A 22,634-nucleotide genomic window follows, 5' to 3' on the forward strand; every position below is an offset into this window, starting at 1 on the left:
GTGCCTTTGAAGAGACGTTCCTTAAAAACTCCTTCAGTGTCAATCACTGGGCCCTTATTACTCTAATTGGATTAAGGCTACAGTTTGGGCTTCTGTATGCTTCTCTGTTTCTGGATGTGGCTATATCAGCACCTCTAGCACCTCTCATTGGTCCTTCAGAACAAAGAGACAATATAAATGTCTCAGTTTAAAATATAAGTTCAAAAAGTGAAGACAGAAGTCCATCAGCTGTCCCTCAGGTAGCTCACACATAGTCCGCCAGCATTAGCATTAACTAGCTTTCAGAAATGTGCCCCACTTGTCACAAACTGAATAATGCGACTCACTAGTTGAAGAAGCTGAATTGAATAGTTTTTTCAACTCTTAAAGATAACTGTAAAGATAGTTTTTCAGTGTCAGTAAATACATTTTTACTGACCTATGGTATAAAAAAGACAGTATTTGTTAAAACTGTGAGCTGTGCTGAAGTAAATAAAAGAGAAAAGTTTAAATACATGCTGAGAGCGAAACTCCTTCCTAAAGGTAAAAATATATATCAGATTTCAAAAGAAAATAAAAATGGAAGGCTGCGGATAATATAGAAAATAGCGCCCCCTTCACTTCTGGAGTGCAATGGTCCCATTTCCAAATAAGGTGTGAGACTGACAGTGGTCAGTCCCTTTCTGTTTGCTGCAGCGAGGTCCTTCTCGAGAACTTCCTTCAGCATGAAAATTACAGTATAATTAAAATAATTGTTTGGAAATAAGGAAAGTGATGTTTTTGTTTTTATAAGTGGCTTTTAACAGTCTTCATCTTGGCCTTTGTATCTCACAAAATGAAGTTCACAGCGGCTGTGATGACAATAGTTAAAAAACACATAAAACAAGTTGTGGTTGTATGAAATGTTACTGCGTAATGACTAAAACTGCTTGAGACAATTTTCAGATTACATAGCAGCATTTTAAGTTGATGTTTCAGGCCACCAAGTTAAATATCTTGTCACCACTTTAGGAGAGAGCATCACTGTTTTTTTTTACTTACTTCCTATAAATTTGATTGTTTTCAGCACCCCGATATTTATGCTTTTGTTGAGAAACTCATTCACATATGAAGACAAGGTTCCTTAAAGGTATCCTATCTCTCCACCTTTACTTTACTTGCTTCACTTACAACCTAAAGGTAATTAGTTTCATACACCTCATCAGTGTCTTGACACATCAACCCCTAAAATTTCATATCCTCCACATACCTTTGCCTTCTTTAATGGTCCATGATTGTAAAATCTTGGTTTGTATAGCAAATATAATCAACCCCGTCTATCACTGTAGTTTCTTTTGCGAATCTATAAGTTTGGTGTTAGACTTGTACATCCTAAAGGCTGTCATGACTTTGTTCAATAAGGAGCACTGTTACAAAAACACACACACACACACACACACACACACACGCAGACACACACCCATGCGCACGCAAACTTTAGAGGCAGACATGCAGAAGAAACAGACACATCCATTCATGAACTGACGGATCATCTTGAAGACATTAGATACAAGAAGGTCTGCTTCATGCCCAAAATGTAAGTCTAAATACACAGAGGGGAAAAATGAGGTAAAGAAAGAGGCAGTCAAGTGGTAAGATAGACAGATCAGAAGTCGGTCAGCACAGAGGCAGATTGGCCAATTAGACAAACACACAGAAAGAGATCATTCCATTACACAGAGGGACTGACATGGCGGCGACTGAGACAATGGACTGATTCAGTTCACTGCAGAGTGTTTATGTCCCCCGTCAGTTTGCATCACCAGTGTCCCCCTGACCACTCGCAGCTGACATACCCTCCACCCACAATGCACACACACACACACACACACACACACACACACACACACACACACACACACACCTCTGTGACTTTCTTGCCTGAACTTGATGTACACACATGCTCCTACTTTGCTTTCTACGTATCATGTCCGATGTTGGCTTTAGACATGAGAGTGTATTTGAGGAAAAAAAGACAGTGTGGTTGTGTGCGCATGTGTATTTTTTTTTTTAATCAATTAATTAACTATCTAATAGGCTATTTATGCATTTATTAAAGATGATATGCTTATAGGCAGGAAACACATCCTGTGTATGCTTCCAGTTAAATCTATGCTGATGACTGCCTTATCAAACTGGGTATGAGTAGAAACAAAATTGAATATTTAACACTAAATTTGCAATAGAAAATGGATCTGAGATCATTCACATGTGGTTAAAATTCTGGTTCTGGCATTAAAATTCCCATTTTATATATATATATATATATATATATATATATATATATATATATATATATATATATATATATATATATATATAAATTTTGATCTACGTTCCAATTCATGCTGACTCTTAAAAAATGAAAGCAGCATCTGACATTTCTGGGTGAAACCCAATTACTGTTTGGAACTGATCTTAATTTCTGCTTTCCATCATTTATTTGAAAAAAAAAAGTATATTGGAAATGTATTTGAAAAAAAAAGTATATTTCAATCCAGATCATGATGATGCCACCACCATGTTTCACAATAATGTGAAACATGGTGATGGCATCTGTTTTTTGTGCCAACAATACCTTTCAGTGATGTGATCAAAAAAAGTATTGTATTTCTCGCACCTTGACATCTTACCAGGTTGTAGAAAGTTTTAACTGGATGTTTTTTTAAAGAAAAGTGATCTTACTTCATATTCCAGACACATAAAAAGGGCAGATTGTTGTTGACTGAAGAACTCAACCAATACATGTCAGAAACTATCAGAGTCCATCTGTGTTTCAAATGACCTCTTAGAACCCTTCACTGGCAGCTAACATCAGATCCTTTGATCCGATTTGGCAAAATATGTATGCATGTTGTAAAGGTATCATATTTCTTCTAATTATTGATGACTGCTATCACTATGCTACAATGCATAGTTTCCTGCTTGCTACTAAATGGGATGCAAATTACAAAAAAATAAAATAAAATAAAATGAAAATTCCTTCAACCCAAGTTGAAGTTCAAGTTAATTTCATTCACTGTTATTGACAAGCAAACATTGAAAATGAATCGAAAGTATTAGATTAAGACCAGATTACGGCGTATGTGTACTGATGATTTTACATCCATTATGGTCTAATAGTGGATGTCTAATAGTGTAATTGTCTTTATATCAGCGACATTTTAAGTAGTGTATAAATACTGCAGAATGAGTCCTGTTCATTATCCTGCATTTTCACCATTTTCACACCCATCATCCACCCTATTTCTCCTCCTCCAACTCCCCTTCTCCATCTTTTTGATGCTGGCGTAAAACACAGCAAAAGTTTTTGCTAAAGCTGGGTAATGAGGCAGACCTTTGACCCCACCTTGATGACTTCCATATCGGTGCATGTGCAGGGAAATATGTGCAGATCTGTGCATGTCTGCGTGTGTGTGTGTGTGGCTGCAGCTGGCAGCTGACAGCGACATGACTAATGAAGGCCTGGGACAGAAATAATAGGTGGGAATTATAACACAAAGAGGGTACAAGTGCAAAGGAAGAGGAAGAAGAAATGTCGGAGGAGCGGACAGAATGAGAAATAGATTGTTGAAAGGAGGAAAAAGCGTTTTTCTTTAGGAAACAGAGCCCAGATTAAAAAGTTTTTACGAATACTTATAAATAGAGGAGAAGGAGCAAAAAAGCAAAACAGTTTGCTCTTTTAGTAACAACTTAAACATCAGCTTTAATTACTTGATGAAATAATAGCAATCCATGCACAAATATTGTTACTTTTGTTTGCAAAGTCCAGTTAATTAATCAGCAATCAGATGAGATAAAGGATAACATGAAACAGACATCATTACGCTAATCCTGGTACATCTGAGCAGAAATAGCTAATGAAGGGGGGAAAAAAAGCTGCTTAATTGTTTTATATTTTAGACACGGGAATGACAAATATCCACACTTAAAGTCAGACTCCCAAACATGCTTCCCAAATCAACAGAAAGAAAAGACAACCTAAGACACATAATCTTTCAACAGAAACCAGACTTTCTGGAGGAGCACAACCTGGACAGCACATTTGGGTGTCTGGCAGCACCCGCCCACAACTGTCACACTCCAGGTCAGAGGTCATGATGTGTAGACAGAGCAGAGCTTTGTAATTATGCGAGATAAATACAATCATCAAGCACCGGAAACCTTTCTCCCTTCAATTTACAGGCTCAACCTTGTCAGAAAAACTAAACAGTTGACAAAAAAAAATTGCTGAAGCATTTTACAGTATTAGTAAAAATAATTCCTGCTTTCAAAGCTACTATACCAGAATACAAGTGTACATGCTCGTATTAATCTGGTATTCTGTCAATGACAAATTTGAGCTATGGGAAAGAAAAACAGGACCGGAAAGACTGAAGAATATTTTCCATGAGAAAGTGTTATGATAGGGATGCTATCATTCTGAAGAGGTCTCGTCGATGAACATCAAGCTCCTTCTCAATATGACCAATGTCCACAAAGGCCCAAGTGCAAGCTGAACAGTCTTGACCCATTGACACAAAACATGGCGCCAGAACAGCAGCGAGACGCATGGACAGACAGACAGAGGAAGCCTAAGACAGACATCCTGTCTCAAACCACAAATAGATACAACAATTAAGCTAGGTCTGGTCATTTTCATTTCTCTGACCTCTGCCCTCACCTCCCACACATACAGAGACAAATTACTGCTGCTGTTGACTTTGACCAACAATTCCACTGCCAGTGAAAATGCAGTGTGTAGGCTGAGACGGGGGACATAAATCATACGTGTATTTAATCTGTAATAATGACACATGACATGACTAAAAATGTCATTAATATGCTATACCAGATCTGGGTGTTAAGGGACATCCAGAAATGCCTAGTAGGTCATTATTGGGGAAAGGACTTGTATTTTAAAGATGTAGTTTTCTGTGAAGATTTAATCATAGTTACGTTTTCTTTTAAAATTTAGAGCAGGCAATATTTGCTATAATCTTAAAGTTCCCAGGTGTGATGGCAAGCTTGCATTGTTCAATTTTATGCTCTGGTCTTATTTAAATGGGTTTTCAAAAGTAATAGAAAGTTCTCTGAACCTAACACAGTTGGTCACAAATAACAAAACATTTTCCAATAAGTGATGAATCAGAACCAGCCATGAATTTTGTTTTTTACAGCTGTAATTCAGAGCAACTTTTTTTTCAGTATATTGAAAAGTATTGTAATTCGGTATTTGCGTAATTTTGCAGTTACAGCCAAAGCATTCAAAGCCAGCCATGACCTATGACAGTGTCTTCTCATAGTTCTCACGCTTTGCACGTCACAATTCTGTTATTCACAGACCCCACAGAATGAGACCCTGAGTAGTAAATTATATTACCCATCAAAAACAATTACTGCACAAAAGCACTTAGTTTTTTTATGATAGCTTATGTATTGTTAAATCTATACAAAGCATATATTGTGGGCTATGTTCATCAGTCTTTTACAAGCTGCACTCAGCAAACACACACCACACCACACACACACACACACACACACCCCCACACACACACACACACACACACACACACACCCCCCCCCCACACACACACACACACACCCACAACACACACACACCACACACACACACACCACACACACACACACACACACACACACACACACACACAAAAAATCTCAAATAAATTTAGCAGAATCCCTGTTGAGATATACAATGTTGCATCTAAGACAAATCCTTCAATGTTTCCATCTTTGTAATTGTAGGGCAAATATCCAGACTTTGTTTTCTGCCACTCAGCACCTGTTTCAAAGCCCCAGAGATGGCTGGTCTCCTGGCAAAGCAAACTCAGAATTACATTAACACCCAAAGAGCATTTCATCAGAACCAATAGAGCCCCATGGCCCAAGACACCTGTAATAGAGTTTCCTCTGTCACAGGAGGAAAAAACATTTAAACTATCCTTTTGGAAAGAAAAAAAAAAGTGGTTTACTGCAAGTCCAGGCTGCAAGAAAATGTGCTGCTGCAACTGATCAAATCAGCTCAAACAAATTGCATTTGTCAAGAGAAGGATCAAATGGTAGCACCCACAACAAACATATTAGCAGCCGGCGCTACGTAGCATTCTCTCGGCAGGCTGATAGGATTGGATTAACGAAGTAACATGGAATAGGAGAAAAATATGTTTAGAAATCCAAACTGACTTCTTTCTTTTGCTTCCCTGATGCTGTGCTGCACATCTGTACACTGAGGAATTTTAACAACAACAGATGAAGAAGATGTGATGGATTACAGTGACCTCAGCTTGTTAGATTCTCTATTACCAATGCCATCATAGATATTTGGATTAAATGGAATATACTTAATATTTCAAAGTACCACACCTTTGGATAACTGACAACTTTTGAAGCGTTTCTCAAGCTCTTCTAAAAATGATCTTAGAACAAAGATCAACACTTCTGTCCATTATTCCCAATGGGGGAATACATGAATTCTGTCATGTATAGCTATAATGGGAAAAGGAGATATTTCTCTGGTTTGTTATTAAAATAAACAGAGGCCAAGATATCTGCTATGTACTCGTGTGTGAAAGTCAGGGGGAGAAAGAGAACGGGAGAGACTAAGGGGCCTGACTGTCTGACAGACAGGCAGGCAGATGGACACAAACTTGGCATTAGGGAATATGTTTCTGCCAGAGAGCGATCCATAAAGACTGAAGGAGGCCAAAGGCCAGTCGCTGTGTAATGACTCATCATCACTCAGTGGTGTCCATGCTGCGATGGTTCGCGTGTGTGTGTGCGTGTGTGTGAATCATTGTTGGGGAGGGAGAGCCAGTGGATCTGCCTCTAGATAGTGTAGTAAAAACAACCAGTTTAGCTGCTCCAGTCCTCTGGGGACACAAGGGAGACCTTCTTGTTGTTTTATCTGGCCAAATACTGTCAATTAACCCTCTCTTAAGGTTTATCTAAGTCACAGAAAAACATGTCTGAGAAGGCAAAAATGATGTTCTAAGTGTGAAATAGAAAGGTTAGGTTTGGCACCAATGGCGTTTGGGTTCCTGAGGCTCGGTAAACATTAATATGGCGGATGATACCATGCTAGGCTGCAGGGACATTTAGAGAAATATTTTGATTTTGACAACTGATTTTATTTGTACATCCACCTCAACAAAATCCAAAATTGAAGTGGAGTTGCTAAGTGCCAACATACTGGAGGTGCGGTATAAACTCCATCGCTTTGGCCTCAGTCAAGCTGCTTTGGCAGTCACTGTGTCTTTGTACATTAATGCACGTGCACATGTGAGGGGAAATGTTTTTTGCTTGAGCAGTATTGGATGAATATCTCTATTTCTTGGCAACTGACAGCCTGTTTGTCATCCAGTTCACAATCAAAAACTGACCTTCAGTTGCATAACTACAATTATCCTGCCATTCTTCTGCCTCTCTGCACCCTTCATCCTCGAATCCCCATTGCCTCTCTAACCCTATATCTTTCTCAACTGTACCTCATTCTACTTCTCCTTCACTTTTTTCACGTCGCCTTTGTCATTGATCGCTGATGCGACTGGCTGATTTCGTGCTCTGTAATAACCTGCAGTGGTAACCAGCCGGCTGTTCCTCTTGGACCCCCTCGTAGATTGAACTGTCAGATGGCAGCGATTAATGGCTGTGCGGAGGGACACGGACTCACACCTGCAATGTCCAAGCTGTCCTGCCGATCCTCTATCTCATTTTAGATCTTTCTGGCTAAGTTAAATGCCCAAATATTACAGGATGCAGGAGCTATTGTTTTTCAAAAATCATTCTCCAACATGCATGACCAAATACCTTTTTGCTTTGAATGAATTCATCGTCCTTGAAGTTTTTTTACATTTATAAATTTACAACCAAAACATCAATCAGTTTCTTGGAATATTTATGTGATATTCCAATAAAAATTAATATTAGAGTGTTGGAAGGAAAGTCCTACAAATTATGGCAGAGAATGGTTTTCCACTCCTCCAGCGCAATACTTTATGGAACCTTTCCATAATGTATTGAATTTTGCATGGCACTCAATACACAATATATGCTAAAGTAAGATTAAGCAGGCAAACAAATGAACAAGCAAAAAATAACTCGTGAGAGATTATTATTATTACTATTATTATTATTATTTTAAACAAGTAATAATTAAAAAGTTGCCAAAATTGTGAATTTAGATGAGAACTTACTAATTTCAGTTGCCTCTGTCTGTGTTTGCTACTGTGGCGATTCATCTTCTTGACTCTTCATCCCTTAACTAGAAATACCTGAGAAACTAAAATATGTTGTTCCCTTGCACAGCAAGGGGTGGATTGTTTCGTCTGGTTTGTCCGTTTTGTTAAGCTCCAGAGGGCCTGTGCGCCTGTCTCGTGTTGTGCTTGGCTAGCAGTCTGCCAACTGTCAGCGCAGTATCTCCTTACACAGATGAAGAGAAAGTTTCCAAACCATTCCCTAAGCTTTTGCTCCCTTGTTGCAGTGCTTATCCAGGGGAACCGACAAGAAAACTGCCACTTCTCATCCCGACTATCAGCATGCAGGGGAGAACAATCAAACAGAGGAACACAGAGGATAAATTTCCAGAATGGTCTGAAAGCTTTATAGCCTGATGATGCACATGTTATGTTTAACTATACGTATATAAAAATGTCATTGCTTCCCCAACAATGACATTTGAGAGGTATACATCAGATTGGGTATTTAAAGATTTTATCATAAACTCTGAGTAGGCATTCAAAATTCACCTTTGACCTTTGAGTATTAACACATGTCAGGAATCTGACATGATATCTGTGATTGAGACTCTCAATTTGAAGTAACAAAGATGTAATTCTTCCATTGCTTTGAAGTGTTAAAAGAGTTGGCTAAGATGTATTTTGAGGATGGCCAACAGCAAGCACTTTGAAGACGCCTCCAAAGACTGCTTTTGAATTTTTTGAGTGACAGCAATTTGGATAGTCATGAGACAAAACAAACAGCGTCAAAGCCACCAAAAACACAAACAATTTGCTGTCACAACTAATTAACTAACTATGAAGAACTAACAATGCTAGTATTAACACATGCTAAAAGTCTCACTATGTACAATAAATAAAAGGGCAATTTCAGAGTTAATCACTCAGTATTGATTGGAAAATGTTTAAAATTACATTTCTGAGTTGTCCAAATGGAGTCATGGTGATCTTGTGACGATGTAATCAGAAAAGTGTAAAGCTGGTCATTTGAGAACTCTGGCTAAAATTATTAATCCGTGGCATTGTTACCACTCGACTGGATTACTGTAATGCACTTTCAGTGAAGGCTAATGGGTCTCCACTTCATCTTCATACTTTTGAAAAAGCATATATGCATTAGAGTCTTTCTCCCGTATAAGTATATTTTTTGTATTTGTTTTTTTTGTTGTTACTTTTGTCTTATATCTGCTGTGCACTTTGGTCAGTTTATAAATGACTTTATGATAAAGTTGTATTGGCTTTTCACTTTACTGACTGGACTTATATTGTAGCATTCATTTAAGAGTTAAATTAAACAAAAATTTGTTTTTGCAGTTGAGCTTATTATCAACTAATTGTTTCATTAGTATGGATGTATTATTTGATTTTGAGTGGTTGTTTAAACTGTATCATCAACAAAATTAGATTGGAAACCTAACAATCGGTTACAGAAAATGGTTTCAAAGCTTTGTCTGATTAGGATAATGTGGGATCTACTCAAAAGGTTATATGTATGTCTACATCTTACATGTTCAAAAACTGATTTATCAAAAAAAAAAAAGTTTCAACTTATTAATACTACAACTTTTATCTTTGTGTACTAACAGAAAAATAGATTTACACTGAAAAGCAGAAAGGAAACAAAAAGGTGGGTAATTAAGAAAAGGGCAGATGCCCTTAAGACTCAAAGATGGTTGAAGAATACTGAAAAAGATAAAACATGAAAAGTAACGTGAGTGGAGAAGGAAATAAAATCTTATGCAAAACAACAAAATATCAGAAGAGAGATCATGAGAGAAAGAAATCCTCTGAACAATGAACATGTGAATATCAAGCCAACAGGGGTTGGTGTGGTGCTTGAAACTGAGATAAAATCGATTAGCTTGTCCACTGACCCAGTGAGCACAGTGCCCCCCGCCCCTTCGTTGCCCCCAGTCTTGCTGCAGGCTCTGACTGAGACGTCCAGGTCCCGGGGGTCACATGTGGATGCTGAGGTGAACAAAGTGGTGGCCTCCTGTCAAACTAAAATTCTCAAGCACCAGCAGAACAACAGACCATGAAGCAAAGCTTTACTGCTTCCTGATTCCAAAAGGACACATTAAAGATGGAGCAGCGACTGCTGAAAGATGCAGATTTTAGAATAAAAAAACTGCTGGACTTACAGTTGGAGCAAGGAAGAGTCTGATTGCTGAAACACAAAACTAACTTTTTTGTTGTTTGCAGATTTAATCTTAGCTTAAATATATGTCTCTTTATAGAATTGCTGGTGTTCATCATTGGTATGTGTTCTCTGCAAAACTTCTGAATTGTGTCTGCTTATTAAGATTTACTTTAGATAGTTTGTAGTTTCTATGACATAAGCAGAGAAAATAGTTCTCCAGTGCATGTTGTTCAGAGTGGTGCCTGATAATGAAGTGCATCAATGGAGAATAGATATGCAATGCATTGGAGATGTATTTAATTTGGTTTTAATGTCATAGTAAGGTACAAAAGTTTGACCTGTTACTGTTAATGCATAACTTTCTGTATAATACCACTTGTTTTGATCCATCTAATAAATGTCTGGACAAGAATCAGCTGACTTGCATCTCCTTAATTAAAGAAATGCGTAACATTTTTTTTTAAACCTAAAAATTAGAATGGCGAAAAATGATCTCACTGCACAGAGGTTTCCGTCAGCAGGACACAAAACAATTAAACGGCAGTTTATGTATCCATATCACACTGCTATGAAGACAGTGATCAATACATTATTCGAAAATCAATGAAAACATGTAAACTGGTTCAGAAGGCAGCCAAAGGCCAACAGCACCACTAAAGGAGTTATACTGGCATGTTCTAGCTGTGAGAACGACCTGATTGATACTTTACACCTTTATCTCTAAACAAAGAAAATGGATTGTAAAGCCAAACTCTTTCGACAAAAACATCCAGACCTGCGAAGCTTGGTGGCTCGGTTGGAAGAGCGTGTGCACCAAGTCCAGAGATTGTAGTTCTCTGTGATATTGTCTTGGATTTAACTCCTGGTCTCGGCCCATTTGCTGCATGTCTCTCAACTCTAATTCCTGTCTCTCTACTGCTCAATAAAGGCCCACTGGAACCAAAGAAATCTTTAAAAAAACAAAAAACATCCAGACTAAGCTGAAACATCACCAAATCTTGCAGTAGGAGAGTGTCACATCAACAGTAAAATACGGTGGTGGTAGAAAACATATTCTTCGAATGGAAGTACATGTTTTGTCAAGCTGTATATGTTCAATGGTTGTTAATATGAGACATTCAGACCCGAAAACTTCAGTTGTCTGCTAGAAAGCTGAGACTGAAGTGGGATTTTACTTTTTTAGCACTATGAATCCAAATCGACAAAAGAACAGCTTCATAAAACAAAAATGAAAGTTTTTGCATTCTACTATTCCAGAATTAAATCTATGTAATGACTCGAAGAGAAGTTTCTGACAAATGATAACCTTAAAACAGATTTAGAGTAGTCTCACAAAGTAGAGGGAGGAAAAATTATTAAGTTAATATACATGATGCCTGTAGACTCAAACCAGTGGAGATTGATGCTAAAATTCAAAAAGCGCCTCAACAAAATATTACCTTAAGTGTACACTTTTGGATTTTGGAATTTTTTTTTGCAATTTCCTCCAAACAGATTTGTTTCTTTTTCAGTTAATGTGAACTAGACAAATATTTAATAAATTATTTAAAAGGTCCGTGTATACTTTTTTTTTATCTCCACTTTTCGTATGCAATTAAATATTTATTGAAAATTCTACAAACTGCGACATGACAAATTCTTTACACCTGTTGACAGAGCCTGTAACCTCTCCTTATCATTTTATCAACTCCTTTTCCTCTCTTGATTTCCTCCGCAGAATAACTGAGTGAGGAGCAGCTCTTTGATTCCCAGCTCATTGTAGTGTATTTGACCCTGAAGGTCACAGAGTGGAAAGAAGTGTGTGTGTCACCATTAAGCTCTTCTCCGTGTTAAAATAATATTCCTACGGTGCTTTTAGGATGCTAACACTAATCAAAACAGGACATCCTGAGGAGGGCCGTGCTCTCTCTTCCCCGGCCCCACTCGTCGGCCTTCTTCGTGTTTTTGTGTTTGTGGAGGAGCGACAATCCCAGGAAGCGGTGAGGAGGGTTCATCAAAGCTCCAGGCGGGGGGCCTCAGCCAGAGGACTGCTGGTATGTGACAGGGAAAGGAATCTCTACTGTCCTATTGTTCCCTTGTTTCCTAGGTCTCATCACACGCCGGTGCATCCAGTTCACACACAGGTAAGCGGCACTAATCAGTCCCGCATTCTTTTCCACGTCCATGTTCTTTCCTTTGCCACAACCCTGGATGACCGGCAGCATGTGTGCACAGCGCACACACATACACAAACAGCAAGGAGCCTCATACATAATTGGGGAGACATCGAGACATATCTGTAAGGGCAGGGATGTGAATTTTCCTTTCCTCAGAGAAAAACTTGGATGAGTAAGAACAATACTGGACCAAATGTGTCACCAATGATAACAAGGTACTCAGCCAAACACAAAGAATTTATATAGTTGTGGTGCAAAGTCAAATAAAAACATACGCCCGAAACACAAATATTTTTGTCACATTACGACAATTTGCAATGTATTTTAATGGGACTTTAAGTGGCGAACCAACACAAAGTAGTTCATAACTGTGAAATAGTAGAATGAATTTCAAAAATTTTAACTGTTTTTTTTTTTTTTTTTAAGAGAACATTAGTGAACAAACAAAGGCCACAAACCACTGCAGACAGGTGAGGAAGAAAGACAAATCATAAACAATATCTTAAGCTTTGAACATCTCCCAGGTCACTGTTCAAACCATCATCAAAAATGAAAAGTAATAACAAATGAAAACCATCTAAAACAAGGCCAGAGCAGAGAGGCAATGTACAAGTCCATACTGCTGGAGGAGTTGCAGAGATCTATAAAATCTTGTTTGTACTTTGCTTCAAGCCATACCAAATGTGGCCCCGTGAGAGAAAATTAAAGGAATATGCCCCAATTGATAGCCTACATAGACATGGCCATGTACCTACAATGATAGTAAGAAAACAATGGGGTAAAAAGAACTTTAACCAGAGAAGAAAAGACAAGATCCTATGGAGAATCCATCGAATCAGCAAGTCATTGTCAGGCTTTTCCATGTATGTGGCCTGTATGGAGGAATAACAGGAAGAACGCCGGTGTTGCAGAAAAGCCAAATGAAGTCCCACTAAATGCATCTAGCTATACAGTGTATGCAGCCTGGTGATGGCAGCAATGAGCTGTAGAAAAGTATATCTTCAGCTTGGGCTTGAAAGCTGGATCAGGGCAATCAGAGACGTAAACCTGCTAAAGGCTACAAAAGATTTGAGACTCTTGCAGAGGGTTTACCTTCCGGCAAGTTTTTGTTCACTAACTAAACATAACACCATAGCAACAGCTGAATGGTTTAACTTAGAGCATATTAATCTGTTAGAACAGTTCAGTCAAAATGTAGATCCCACGTCGAATGTGAAAACATAGGAAACACAACAATTGATATAGACAGACTCTGTCCATCTGTGATAGCGCGGCTTGAAAAAAATTACAAATACTTTCTCCAGAGATGTAAAGCTGATGGAAATGTATTCAAAAAGCTTTGATTACAGCTAAAAATCTGAAACAAATTTCTGACTTTTCTTTGTGAAATGTTTTGAAAGCAATGTATCCTTCTCTTTGCACTTTACTTTGTCCCCAATGAAGGCAATATGACAAAATATGAAAACGTTCCCTGAATCCTAGTGAAGGTGAGATTGTGTTTCCAAATCACCATTACTTGCTTTGCAGACCTTTGAGCATTTCTGCTTGGGTAGATATTGCATCCTCCGCTTGTCCAGATTGTTCATTGCTATGTCCTCTTTCAAAAACCTTCTTGTATTATTACATGAAAGTTCTGAAGTCCAACCTTTTTGAGGAAGACCTCAACTTTGATCGCATCTCCTCTTTATACTCCCATCCTGCAGAGGTGAGAGGTCATCAGGTAAATGAGCCTCAGGGTGGAGAACAAGGAAGGAGTGCAAGTTTCAGCAAAGATAAAAGGTGAACAGAAATCAAATAAGCATGACCTTCAAACACATACATGAAAACATTATCCCACTTCTAGTTTCCCTGTGTGAGCTTATTTGTTCCTTTCTAATAATCTAAAATGACGACCCTCTCATTACCTCCTTTCATTGGTCCAACCAGCTCCACCCAGGGAGATCCCCAAGCAGTGCTGGAACACACTGTTATCACCACATTCACAAAACGATTGTTGGGTAATTCCTGTTTATAGCTATGCGCTCCCTCTGGTGTGTAAGCACTGTTTTCCCCATCAGTCCTCCAGGACAACCATCAAAATGTGTTCACAAGCAAGGAATTCCATTTAATCCCATCTGTAGACATAAAGTTGTTCCTACAACTTAAAGAACACTAATCACTTCCAAAATGCGCAGAAGAATCAATAAAGTATGCTCTGCTGGAATGAGGTAAACACAAAACGGTTTTCACATAAAGAAGAGGCCAAGGTGGCTCTGATGGTAGAGCAGACGCACGATGTGCAGGAGCTACAGGCAGCGACGCAGTCGTCCTGGGTTTGATTACCAGTCTCAAGCTGTTTGCTGCATGTCTTCCTCCTCTCTCTTCACCCTCTATCCTGCCTATTTACAGTTCAATAAAGCTCTTTAAGGATCAAAAAAAGAATAAACGAAGTCAGGGACTGAGTTGTGAAAAGGTATTTGCTTGCTTACATGTCCATTCTGTTTCTTCTCATTTGTCACACTTAAATGTTTTGAGTGATCATATTCATTTTCATTTCAAGCAGTAAATGCGGAAAGCATGTTTAATTAATTTGAACTTTCCAAACTAACCTGCTGCATTATGAAAAAAACTAACTATTCCATAAACATGGCAGCTGGTTGTGCTATATCTAAAAGAAACAAACTACCATTAAACATTTCTGACAATTGAGACTTTTACGTCACTGTGGAGGGGCTTTGGCCAACTATTAAATGGAAAATTATTTTAATTTGGTCATTTTGGCTTATTTTTCAATTTTAACATTCTGTTTGAAGTCATGCCACAGAAAGACCAGACTTTGACTAGGCCTTTCGAAAATAATCCTTTTGTTTCTGTTTGTTTGTGTGTGTGTCACCATGTGTGGGCGTGTGTTTGCGTGTGCGTGTGTGTGTGCCACATAGTGGTTTGATTTCTCTCATTGTCTTAATAAATTTTTCTCTAGGGTTTTTATAGAAGAGCATTGTTTCACCAATTAAAGCAAGTTGTCCATTGCAATAAAGCAACCACATATTGCCACCTACCACCATCGTGCTTGACTGTTGGTATGATGTACTTTTTTCTGAACACGCAGATCATCCAAAAAGTTCTAGAAAATGTATTTTGTCTCCTCACTCCAAGGAATATTTTCCTAAAGGTTTTAAGGTTGATCTCAAGTAAATATGAAACTTGTCTTTGCAGTCCTTACACTCAGCAGCAGTTTCTGTCTCACATGCATGTCGTTTGGACCGTTCTCTTTCTTGTTGAATTGTGAGCACATTTTTATTTTATTCTGGATACTGTGTGACTTTTTGAATTACAAGTCGTTGATACTCTCTTGGAAAAACTGTAATAGGCTGGACACTCCAGGAAAGGTTGGCCAATGTTCCTTGTTTTCATTATTTGGTATTAACTCTCACTGTAGCTTGCTGGAGACCTTAAGATTCAGAAATGAGTTTGTAACCATTTCCAGACTGATAGATGCTATGGACTTTTATTTGTTCTTAAATTTCTTGAGATCAGGACATGATTTTTTGGTTTGTGAGACCTTTTGGCCTTTTTCACGTTGTGTGGGATTGTTTGGATTTGTCTCGGTTTGTAGTTTGGTTTATCTGTTGTCTTTAGTTATTCTTAATTTGATTAGATCAGCTTTGTTTCTGTTTTACTTCAGTCCAGTCCGTTCTTGGTTGTTCTAGTTAAATTATGTTTATTTCTTTCCCCATGCTCGTTTTTTCATAAAATTTGAAGGCCTAGTTCCCCTGTTTGTGTTTACTCTCCCTCTCTCTATCTCTCTCTTCTCTCTATGTTTCCCTCTGTCTCTCTCTTAAAATTTCTCTTTCTCTCTTTCTCTGTCTCTCTCTTACATGCTGGTTATGTTCGTTATACCTCATTACTTGTTACTTGGTCTCTGTGTTCCTTGCTCCCTGTGTGTTCGTCCTAACATATGTAGGATCTATTTTGGGATTTTAATTAAACATTAATTCATTACATCCATCAATACTCTGGTTTGAACTTTGGTCCACTTTCTACCTGTACATAATATGACACAAAAAAGCTTTTACTTTTGACATATTTTTTCATCTTTTTCTCTTTGCCTGATCTTCAAATGTGAACAAAAAGAGCAAAAAATAGGCGGCATAAACTTTTCATGTAAAACTAATATCATGGCTGCAGCTGCAATTAATATCAAAGTGCAGCAAACAATAAAAAAAAAATATTTCAAATCTTGTTTCGCTTTCCTTCCCATAAAAGCCCTCTACAAAGTAATAAAGTAACTGATGGTTGTTAGCTGATGTGAGACATGAGGCCAGAGTGCTGGGCCCTGTTTCTACCACCTTCTCCAGGTAATTGATTGGTGCACATAAAATGATTGAGATCCTTTAATTAGCTAACAGAGGTACAGACTCCTCACAGCATGCCAGAGGAGTGCTAACTTCACAATGCTACTGTAGCAATCTCTGCTGATGGTGAAGTGCACCATCAGCAATCTGCTGACGTTATATCTCCTCAGACATCATAACGACACACAAATCACTTTGATGGAAACTTTTTTGAACTCAGCAATCTGCCATGAATCGTGGAGCAATTTGTGATGGGAAAGCGCTGGCACGTCTCACATTTTACAGTTTGAGCGTTCAGTCTGAGTGGTGCTTTTTGTTTAGATGTGTATTTAAACTTGCATGTAGATACTGCAACAGAATAAGCACACAGTTTTATGAAAACACACACACCATCTATAAAAATATGTTTAGCCTGGGACGGCTCTGTTGATAATGACCTCAGCCTTGGCACCGCGCTGGGCCAGACCAGACTGCCGACAGACTGGAGGCTTTTGTGTTGACTCTCTATCTCTAACTCTGTGACCTTTAGGGGGGTAGAAGAAAGCAGAATTGCTTTTTTATTATTTAGAAGGGGTAAGGCTCGCTCATTGTTCTGTATTGGTACAGTTTCCCTGCTATAAACACACACTGGTTCCCAAGCTTGACATGTTCCAGCACAGCTACACCCCCACCACCCTCCCTGCATCCAGCCCTTAGTGTTCCCACACTGGCCTGTCTGGGTCAGAGCATCATCATTACCCTCCCAACACAAATACACATCATCACCAATATCCAAACACTGCGTTTTATGAATTATGAAATTCCCCCAGTACATAATGGTGAATGATCTTGGAGAGACGGAACTGCATTTTGAAAAAGGGGGAGTAAAGACGGGGAACAATCCCCCGGGAGGGATCTATGACGTTCCCTTGTGGCTCAGGACAGAGGCCATCCTTCAAATGGGTGACAACAGCGTCCAAACAAACCACTAACCTCATCAGCTCTCTGTTTATAGCCTGAAGCCTGATTCCTGGACGACTCATTAACATCAGAAACCTTCCAAAAGAGCCATTTTCGTACATTGTTGATAGATTAAAAAGTCCTGGGTCTCACAACAACTGACCATTAAAACTGCTGCCGCAACACTATGCACAAACCCATAAAGAACTAATTAAATACATACCATAAAGAGTCCTTCCAGATATGTGTATGTATATACCTTTAAACATATTTACATACGTGGAGCAGGGTTTAAAAGACTTAATAAATGTTTGTTAAACTGTGGTATGAACACCACATGTGATACCTGTGCTGCCTTTAGTGGTACTCAGTAGAGATTTTGGTATTATTTATTTGCAAAATAAATAAAATGGCTATGAAAAATGGGACAGCAGTGGATGCTTTCCATTTGGAAATTGAAATCAAATCTCCGACATGGAATTACATCAAACCCTACCAAACCCGATGCACTTCCAATCCAAAAAAAACCAACAGGATTTGATAGCTTATGTGTTTAGTGGCTTGTCTACCTGTTGAAGCTAATATAAAATACTCTAGCACCATTTACTACAGGAGATTGTTAAATATTATGTGTGAAACATTCAGTGAGTAGAAATCATTAATGCATTTATGTAAATAATAAATGCCAGGAAGCCATTTTGAATTTTGAGCTTTGGGTTGGTGAAGAACTTCAACAACCTTTCCTTTCATAAAGTCTATTTTATTATATTTGAGTCATACTTAAAATTTTTGAAATACATAGTCAAAGTCAATAAAAAAAAAACTGAAAAAAAAACATTTTACTTTGCTTCATTGCGGTTGATATAGCATCTAGAAACAGACAATGGAGCCAATCAATTTTCTCTCTGATCAGTGATCGGCAGGTGAAATACAAGAAAATTTATTTCATGTTAATCAAATGCATTGAAACTGAGAACTTTACCACTTCCAGTCTCAAAAGCATCAACCAGGAGTATGACATCTGGGTCATTGTTTCAATTTTATGAAAAATTACAAAGGTTAGCACAAAAATGGGCAGAATTTTTGTGATTCCTTATATGTCTTCTGTCTTTTCTTTTTTTATGAATGAAACAAACAAACAACAACAACAACAACAAACAAAACAGGTAAAATTAGACCTCTAAATAAACCAGCCGGTAATAAGCTCATTGGCGCATCCTAAACACAAGCAGCAGAAAAAGTCTGTAACCCTGCGTTATTGCAGTTTCATCATGTATATTTACTGACCTTGTATTAATTTGGTCAAAAGCTGCGATGCGCACAGTGTAGCCAAATTTGTTACAGTTAAAGTAATTAAAAAAGAAAAAAAAACACAATCCGATGCAAACACTGTAATGTCGCTTGGCAGAATCAAACAAACAAAAAAAATCATTTTTAATTTTCTTTAAAAAAAAAGTTCAAACCCCGATTATTCCTCAAGGACATATAAGGCATTCGTATCGACGCAGCTTTGGCACGAAACGTAGCGCAGGGACAGAGAGCGCCCTTTAATGAGCTCTCTATTTCACTTTGGTCGCGCCGGGCCGCTCCTCTCACCTTTCAAATGCTCCGATCTATTAAGCGTTTTAATGAGCTCCGCCAAACAAACGCGAGATGCATGGCCCATTGAACAAGCCACTGGAGAGGCTGACGCGCTGACGGACGCGACACACGCTCTCATTCGCGTAGGCGCACATTTTCTCGGCCAATCAGAGATGCCAGCTGTTAAGATAAGAAACTGGACAAGAGGACAAAATTCCGGAGATGTTCGTGTCGCTGAGTGACGCTGATTGAAACGGGTGGGAAACAACCGCTGCATCTACTGCTTAAGTTTCCTTATTAGGTTAATGGAGAGTTTCTTAAAAAAAAAATCTGCAACTGTTAATAATTTAACCGTCTTTTTTTGACAATAAAAAAGAAAAAAAACGGTGATATTTCTGATACACAAATGTGCTGACTTTTAATTAGGCCCAGGGGAGTCACTGCAGACACCCCCCCCCCCCTCCTCCTCCTCCTCTTCCTTCCTCTTCACCGCGGGGTGCGGCCCTGTTCGCCTTGGCATTACATACAGTGGGAAGTTTTTCTGCGGCGCACCGCATCACATCTGGACACGCGGACTAATCAGACAGCCTCCATCTATCACGCTTACGTTTACCACCTCTCCATCACCTTCTCTATTACACCCTTAGTTTTTTTTTCTTCTTTTGCCTAATCACACGGCTTTTCTGTACAGGAGGGGAGGCACTCACTGAACGCATTTACCAGCAGAGCCCCTTATGAGGGTTCTGGGAATTTAAATATTCACCGCTGACACTGCGCAGAGCTGGCTGAGGGCCAGGGTGGGCCCGCTTCGTCCTGTTCCTCTTCTGAAACATACCAGCAGAACTCTTTCTCTTTCTTTGCAAAAAACATCATCGTTCTACTTGTTCGTCTCTACAAGAACAATATGAAAGAAATCGATGCAATTTCTACATCCCAAAAAATCAGCAAACGGATTTTAACTCCCCCCCTCCACACACTCTACTTAGGCCCCTGCTAATGTGCCTGATGTGTTTTGTATTTGTTTAATTAATTGACAATTTATCACCTTTTTACTGGGCACCATGCATAAGATATGGATGAAGGAATGAATGAATTCAAACCACTTTCTGACCTCTGTGCTCTATTGATCATTTCAAAGTGAAAATCAAATAGACGTCTACTTTCAACAAGAGCAGAATAAATGTTGTGGTTAAAGTGAAAATGTTAACATTTAAAACAACAACAACAAAGTGTGAGTCGGAGTCATCGCAATGCTTATGTTGTTTAGGGGGAAAACTTATTTTTCAGTATTAAAACGTTGACGTGGTGCATGTTACAACTTGTCTCGCCACGAGCAACAACATCTTGTGGAAGGGACATAAAAAAAAGATGTTAACTTTAAATCGTGGTTGAAATGTGATATATAAACAGACGTCTAAATGAAAACGTCACCTGACGTGGTTGAAAAGTTGTCAGGGTCAGTCGACTGCATGAGGTTTGTACAGAAAGTCTGGACGACAAAAACTCCAACTGGGGATGTTTTTCGGAGTTCAATAAAGACAGGGACAGATCAATCTGAAATGATAATGATTATTTAAAAAAAAAAGAAAAGATTCCCTGATGGGGAGTTCGGAGGGAAGCAATTAAAGACACAAGAAGAAAGCAACAATGCCACACCCGCCATGAATCAAACTGAAAAATCTGATTAAGAAAACGTCAGACTGGAATAAAGCATGCGCCATAATTTATTGCCGCAAATCAATGCCTCCGCAGACGCACCGTTCTTCTCCTCACATATAGCTAATTGGCTGCAAGTTCTCAAATCGATTTTAATCCGAAATATGCAACTTGTATCATCATTTTAAATAAACATGCCAAGCTTTTAATTTACTCAAAATATTTTTTTTCTGCAAAAAGAAAAAAAAAAAAACATGCAATGACGACGTTACATGCAATTCAAAGTCTGTAAGTTCCGGAGCTGTGCATGCAGAAATACAAACTGAGTTAGGTCATTTTTCAAGATCACGCGATCTCTGAATGTTCATTGTCTCAAGTCGAAATAAACTTATTTTTGATCTTCACCCTCGAAATATCATCTTCTCCTTATTTCTCCCCATTAACTTCCTTTCCCCCCCAAACTTTCCTCAGGCAGAAGCAGAGGTGCGCAGCGGCGGCGGCAGCAGCAGCAGCAGCAGCGCAGCAGATGCAATAAGCGCCGACGCTCAGGACACGGGACTTTTCAACTCTACGCTACAGCGCCCACTACATGCAAGCAGAAGCGCTAAAAGTGGAGCGGACGCCTGGCAGAAAGTTCTCCCGTCGCTCCTTCAACTTTTTAACTTTTTGCTGTTCCTCTACACTCGCTCTGACTCGTTTCTGTTTGTTTTGTTTTGTTTTGTTTTGTTTCACTTCAGCACCACATCGCGATGTGTTCTTTCCTACCGGGAGAAAGACAGGATTACGCGCTTTTGTTTGGAGATGAAGACATTACAGAAAGTCTGAACTAATAACAGCGACAACCTATAGGTAGGCTATATAACATGGCATTTTTGAGAAGGAAAAAAAAAGAGAGAGAAAGGGATGTTGCACCTACTCGTGGCCAGTTTCCGCGCCCTGCCTTTGGACCTCATGGTGCCAGTCTCTGCGGCGTGGGGTTTTGTTTGGATGTTTTCTTGAATCTTTTTTTTTTTTTGTCTTTTTTTTGTCCTTCTTCTTTTTTGATTTTTCTCTGTCCCCCTTTTTTCTCTGGGTTTCTTGGTCCAAACGCACTATCTCTCCGGCATTGTCAGTCTGGACACCTTCGCACATGCGCACAGCGCGGAATCTGCCGGGCAGCATGTGCCAGAAAAAAAAAAAAAAAAAAAAGAAGAAAAAAAAAAGGAAAAAGTTTGAGACGATTTATTACTTTGATATTGGACCGATCGGGTGAAGATGTGTGGGGAAAAGATTCGAGGACATCTCGTTCCGTGCTTGTTTCTTAAGATGGGAGTGAGCGGGACGAGCTGAAAATAAATACATGCAGCTCCTGGTTCTTGTGCGCATCGAACATTAAATTAACCTACATCAACTGCAAGACAAAAAAAAAAAAGGAGAAATGTTTCAATGATGAAAATATCTTCAACAACACTTTTTAAAACTAATATCACAGACGCAATTTTAGTGTCTTAATAAAAGGTTTTCAGAATGAAGACAGGTATTTTTTTTTATTTGTTTTTCTCTGTTTTTGCAGACTCTAAGACCTGAGATACAA

At 38.8% G+C, this 22,634-nt stretch overlaps 1 protein-coding gene across 4 annotated transcripts in view; it reads right to left on the minus strand.

Moving 5' to 3' along the window:
* mecom (MDS1 and EVI1 complex locus) overlaps positions 1-22,217 on the minus strand; it is a 152,770-nt gene extending 130,553 nt beyond the window's left edge. For 3 of the 4 annotated variants that reach the window (XM_055028624.1, XM_055028623.1, XM_055028625.1), the window contains exon 1: positions 21,978-22,217. In XM_055028624.1, the coding sequence (XP_054884599.1) occupies positions 21,978-22,014 (37 nt within the window). In that variant the 5' untranslated portion in view covers positions 22,015-22,217. The remainder of the gene's footprint in view (positions 1-21,977) is intronic. The other variant, XM_055028622.1, reaches the window with a different exon arrangement.
* Between the last annotated feature and the right edge of the window lie 417 nt (positions 22,218-22,634).

The sequence above is a fragment of the Poeciliopsis prolifica genome, unplaced genomic scaffold, assembly GCF_027474105.1.
Source record: "Poeciliopsis prolifica strain line A6 unplaced genomic scaffold, Auburn_PproV2 SCAFFOLD004, whole genome shotgun sequence".
NCBI lineage: Eukaryota > Metazoa > Chordata > Actinopteri > Cyprinodontiformes > Poeciliidae > Poeciliopsis > Poeciliopsis prolifica.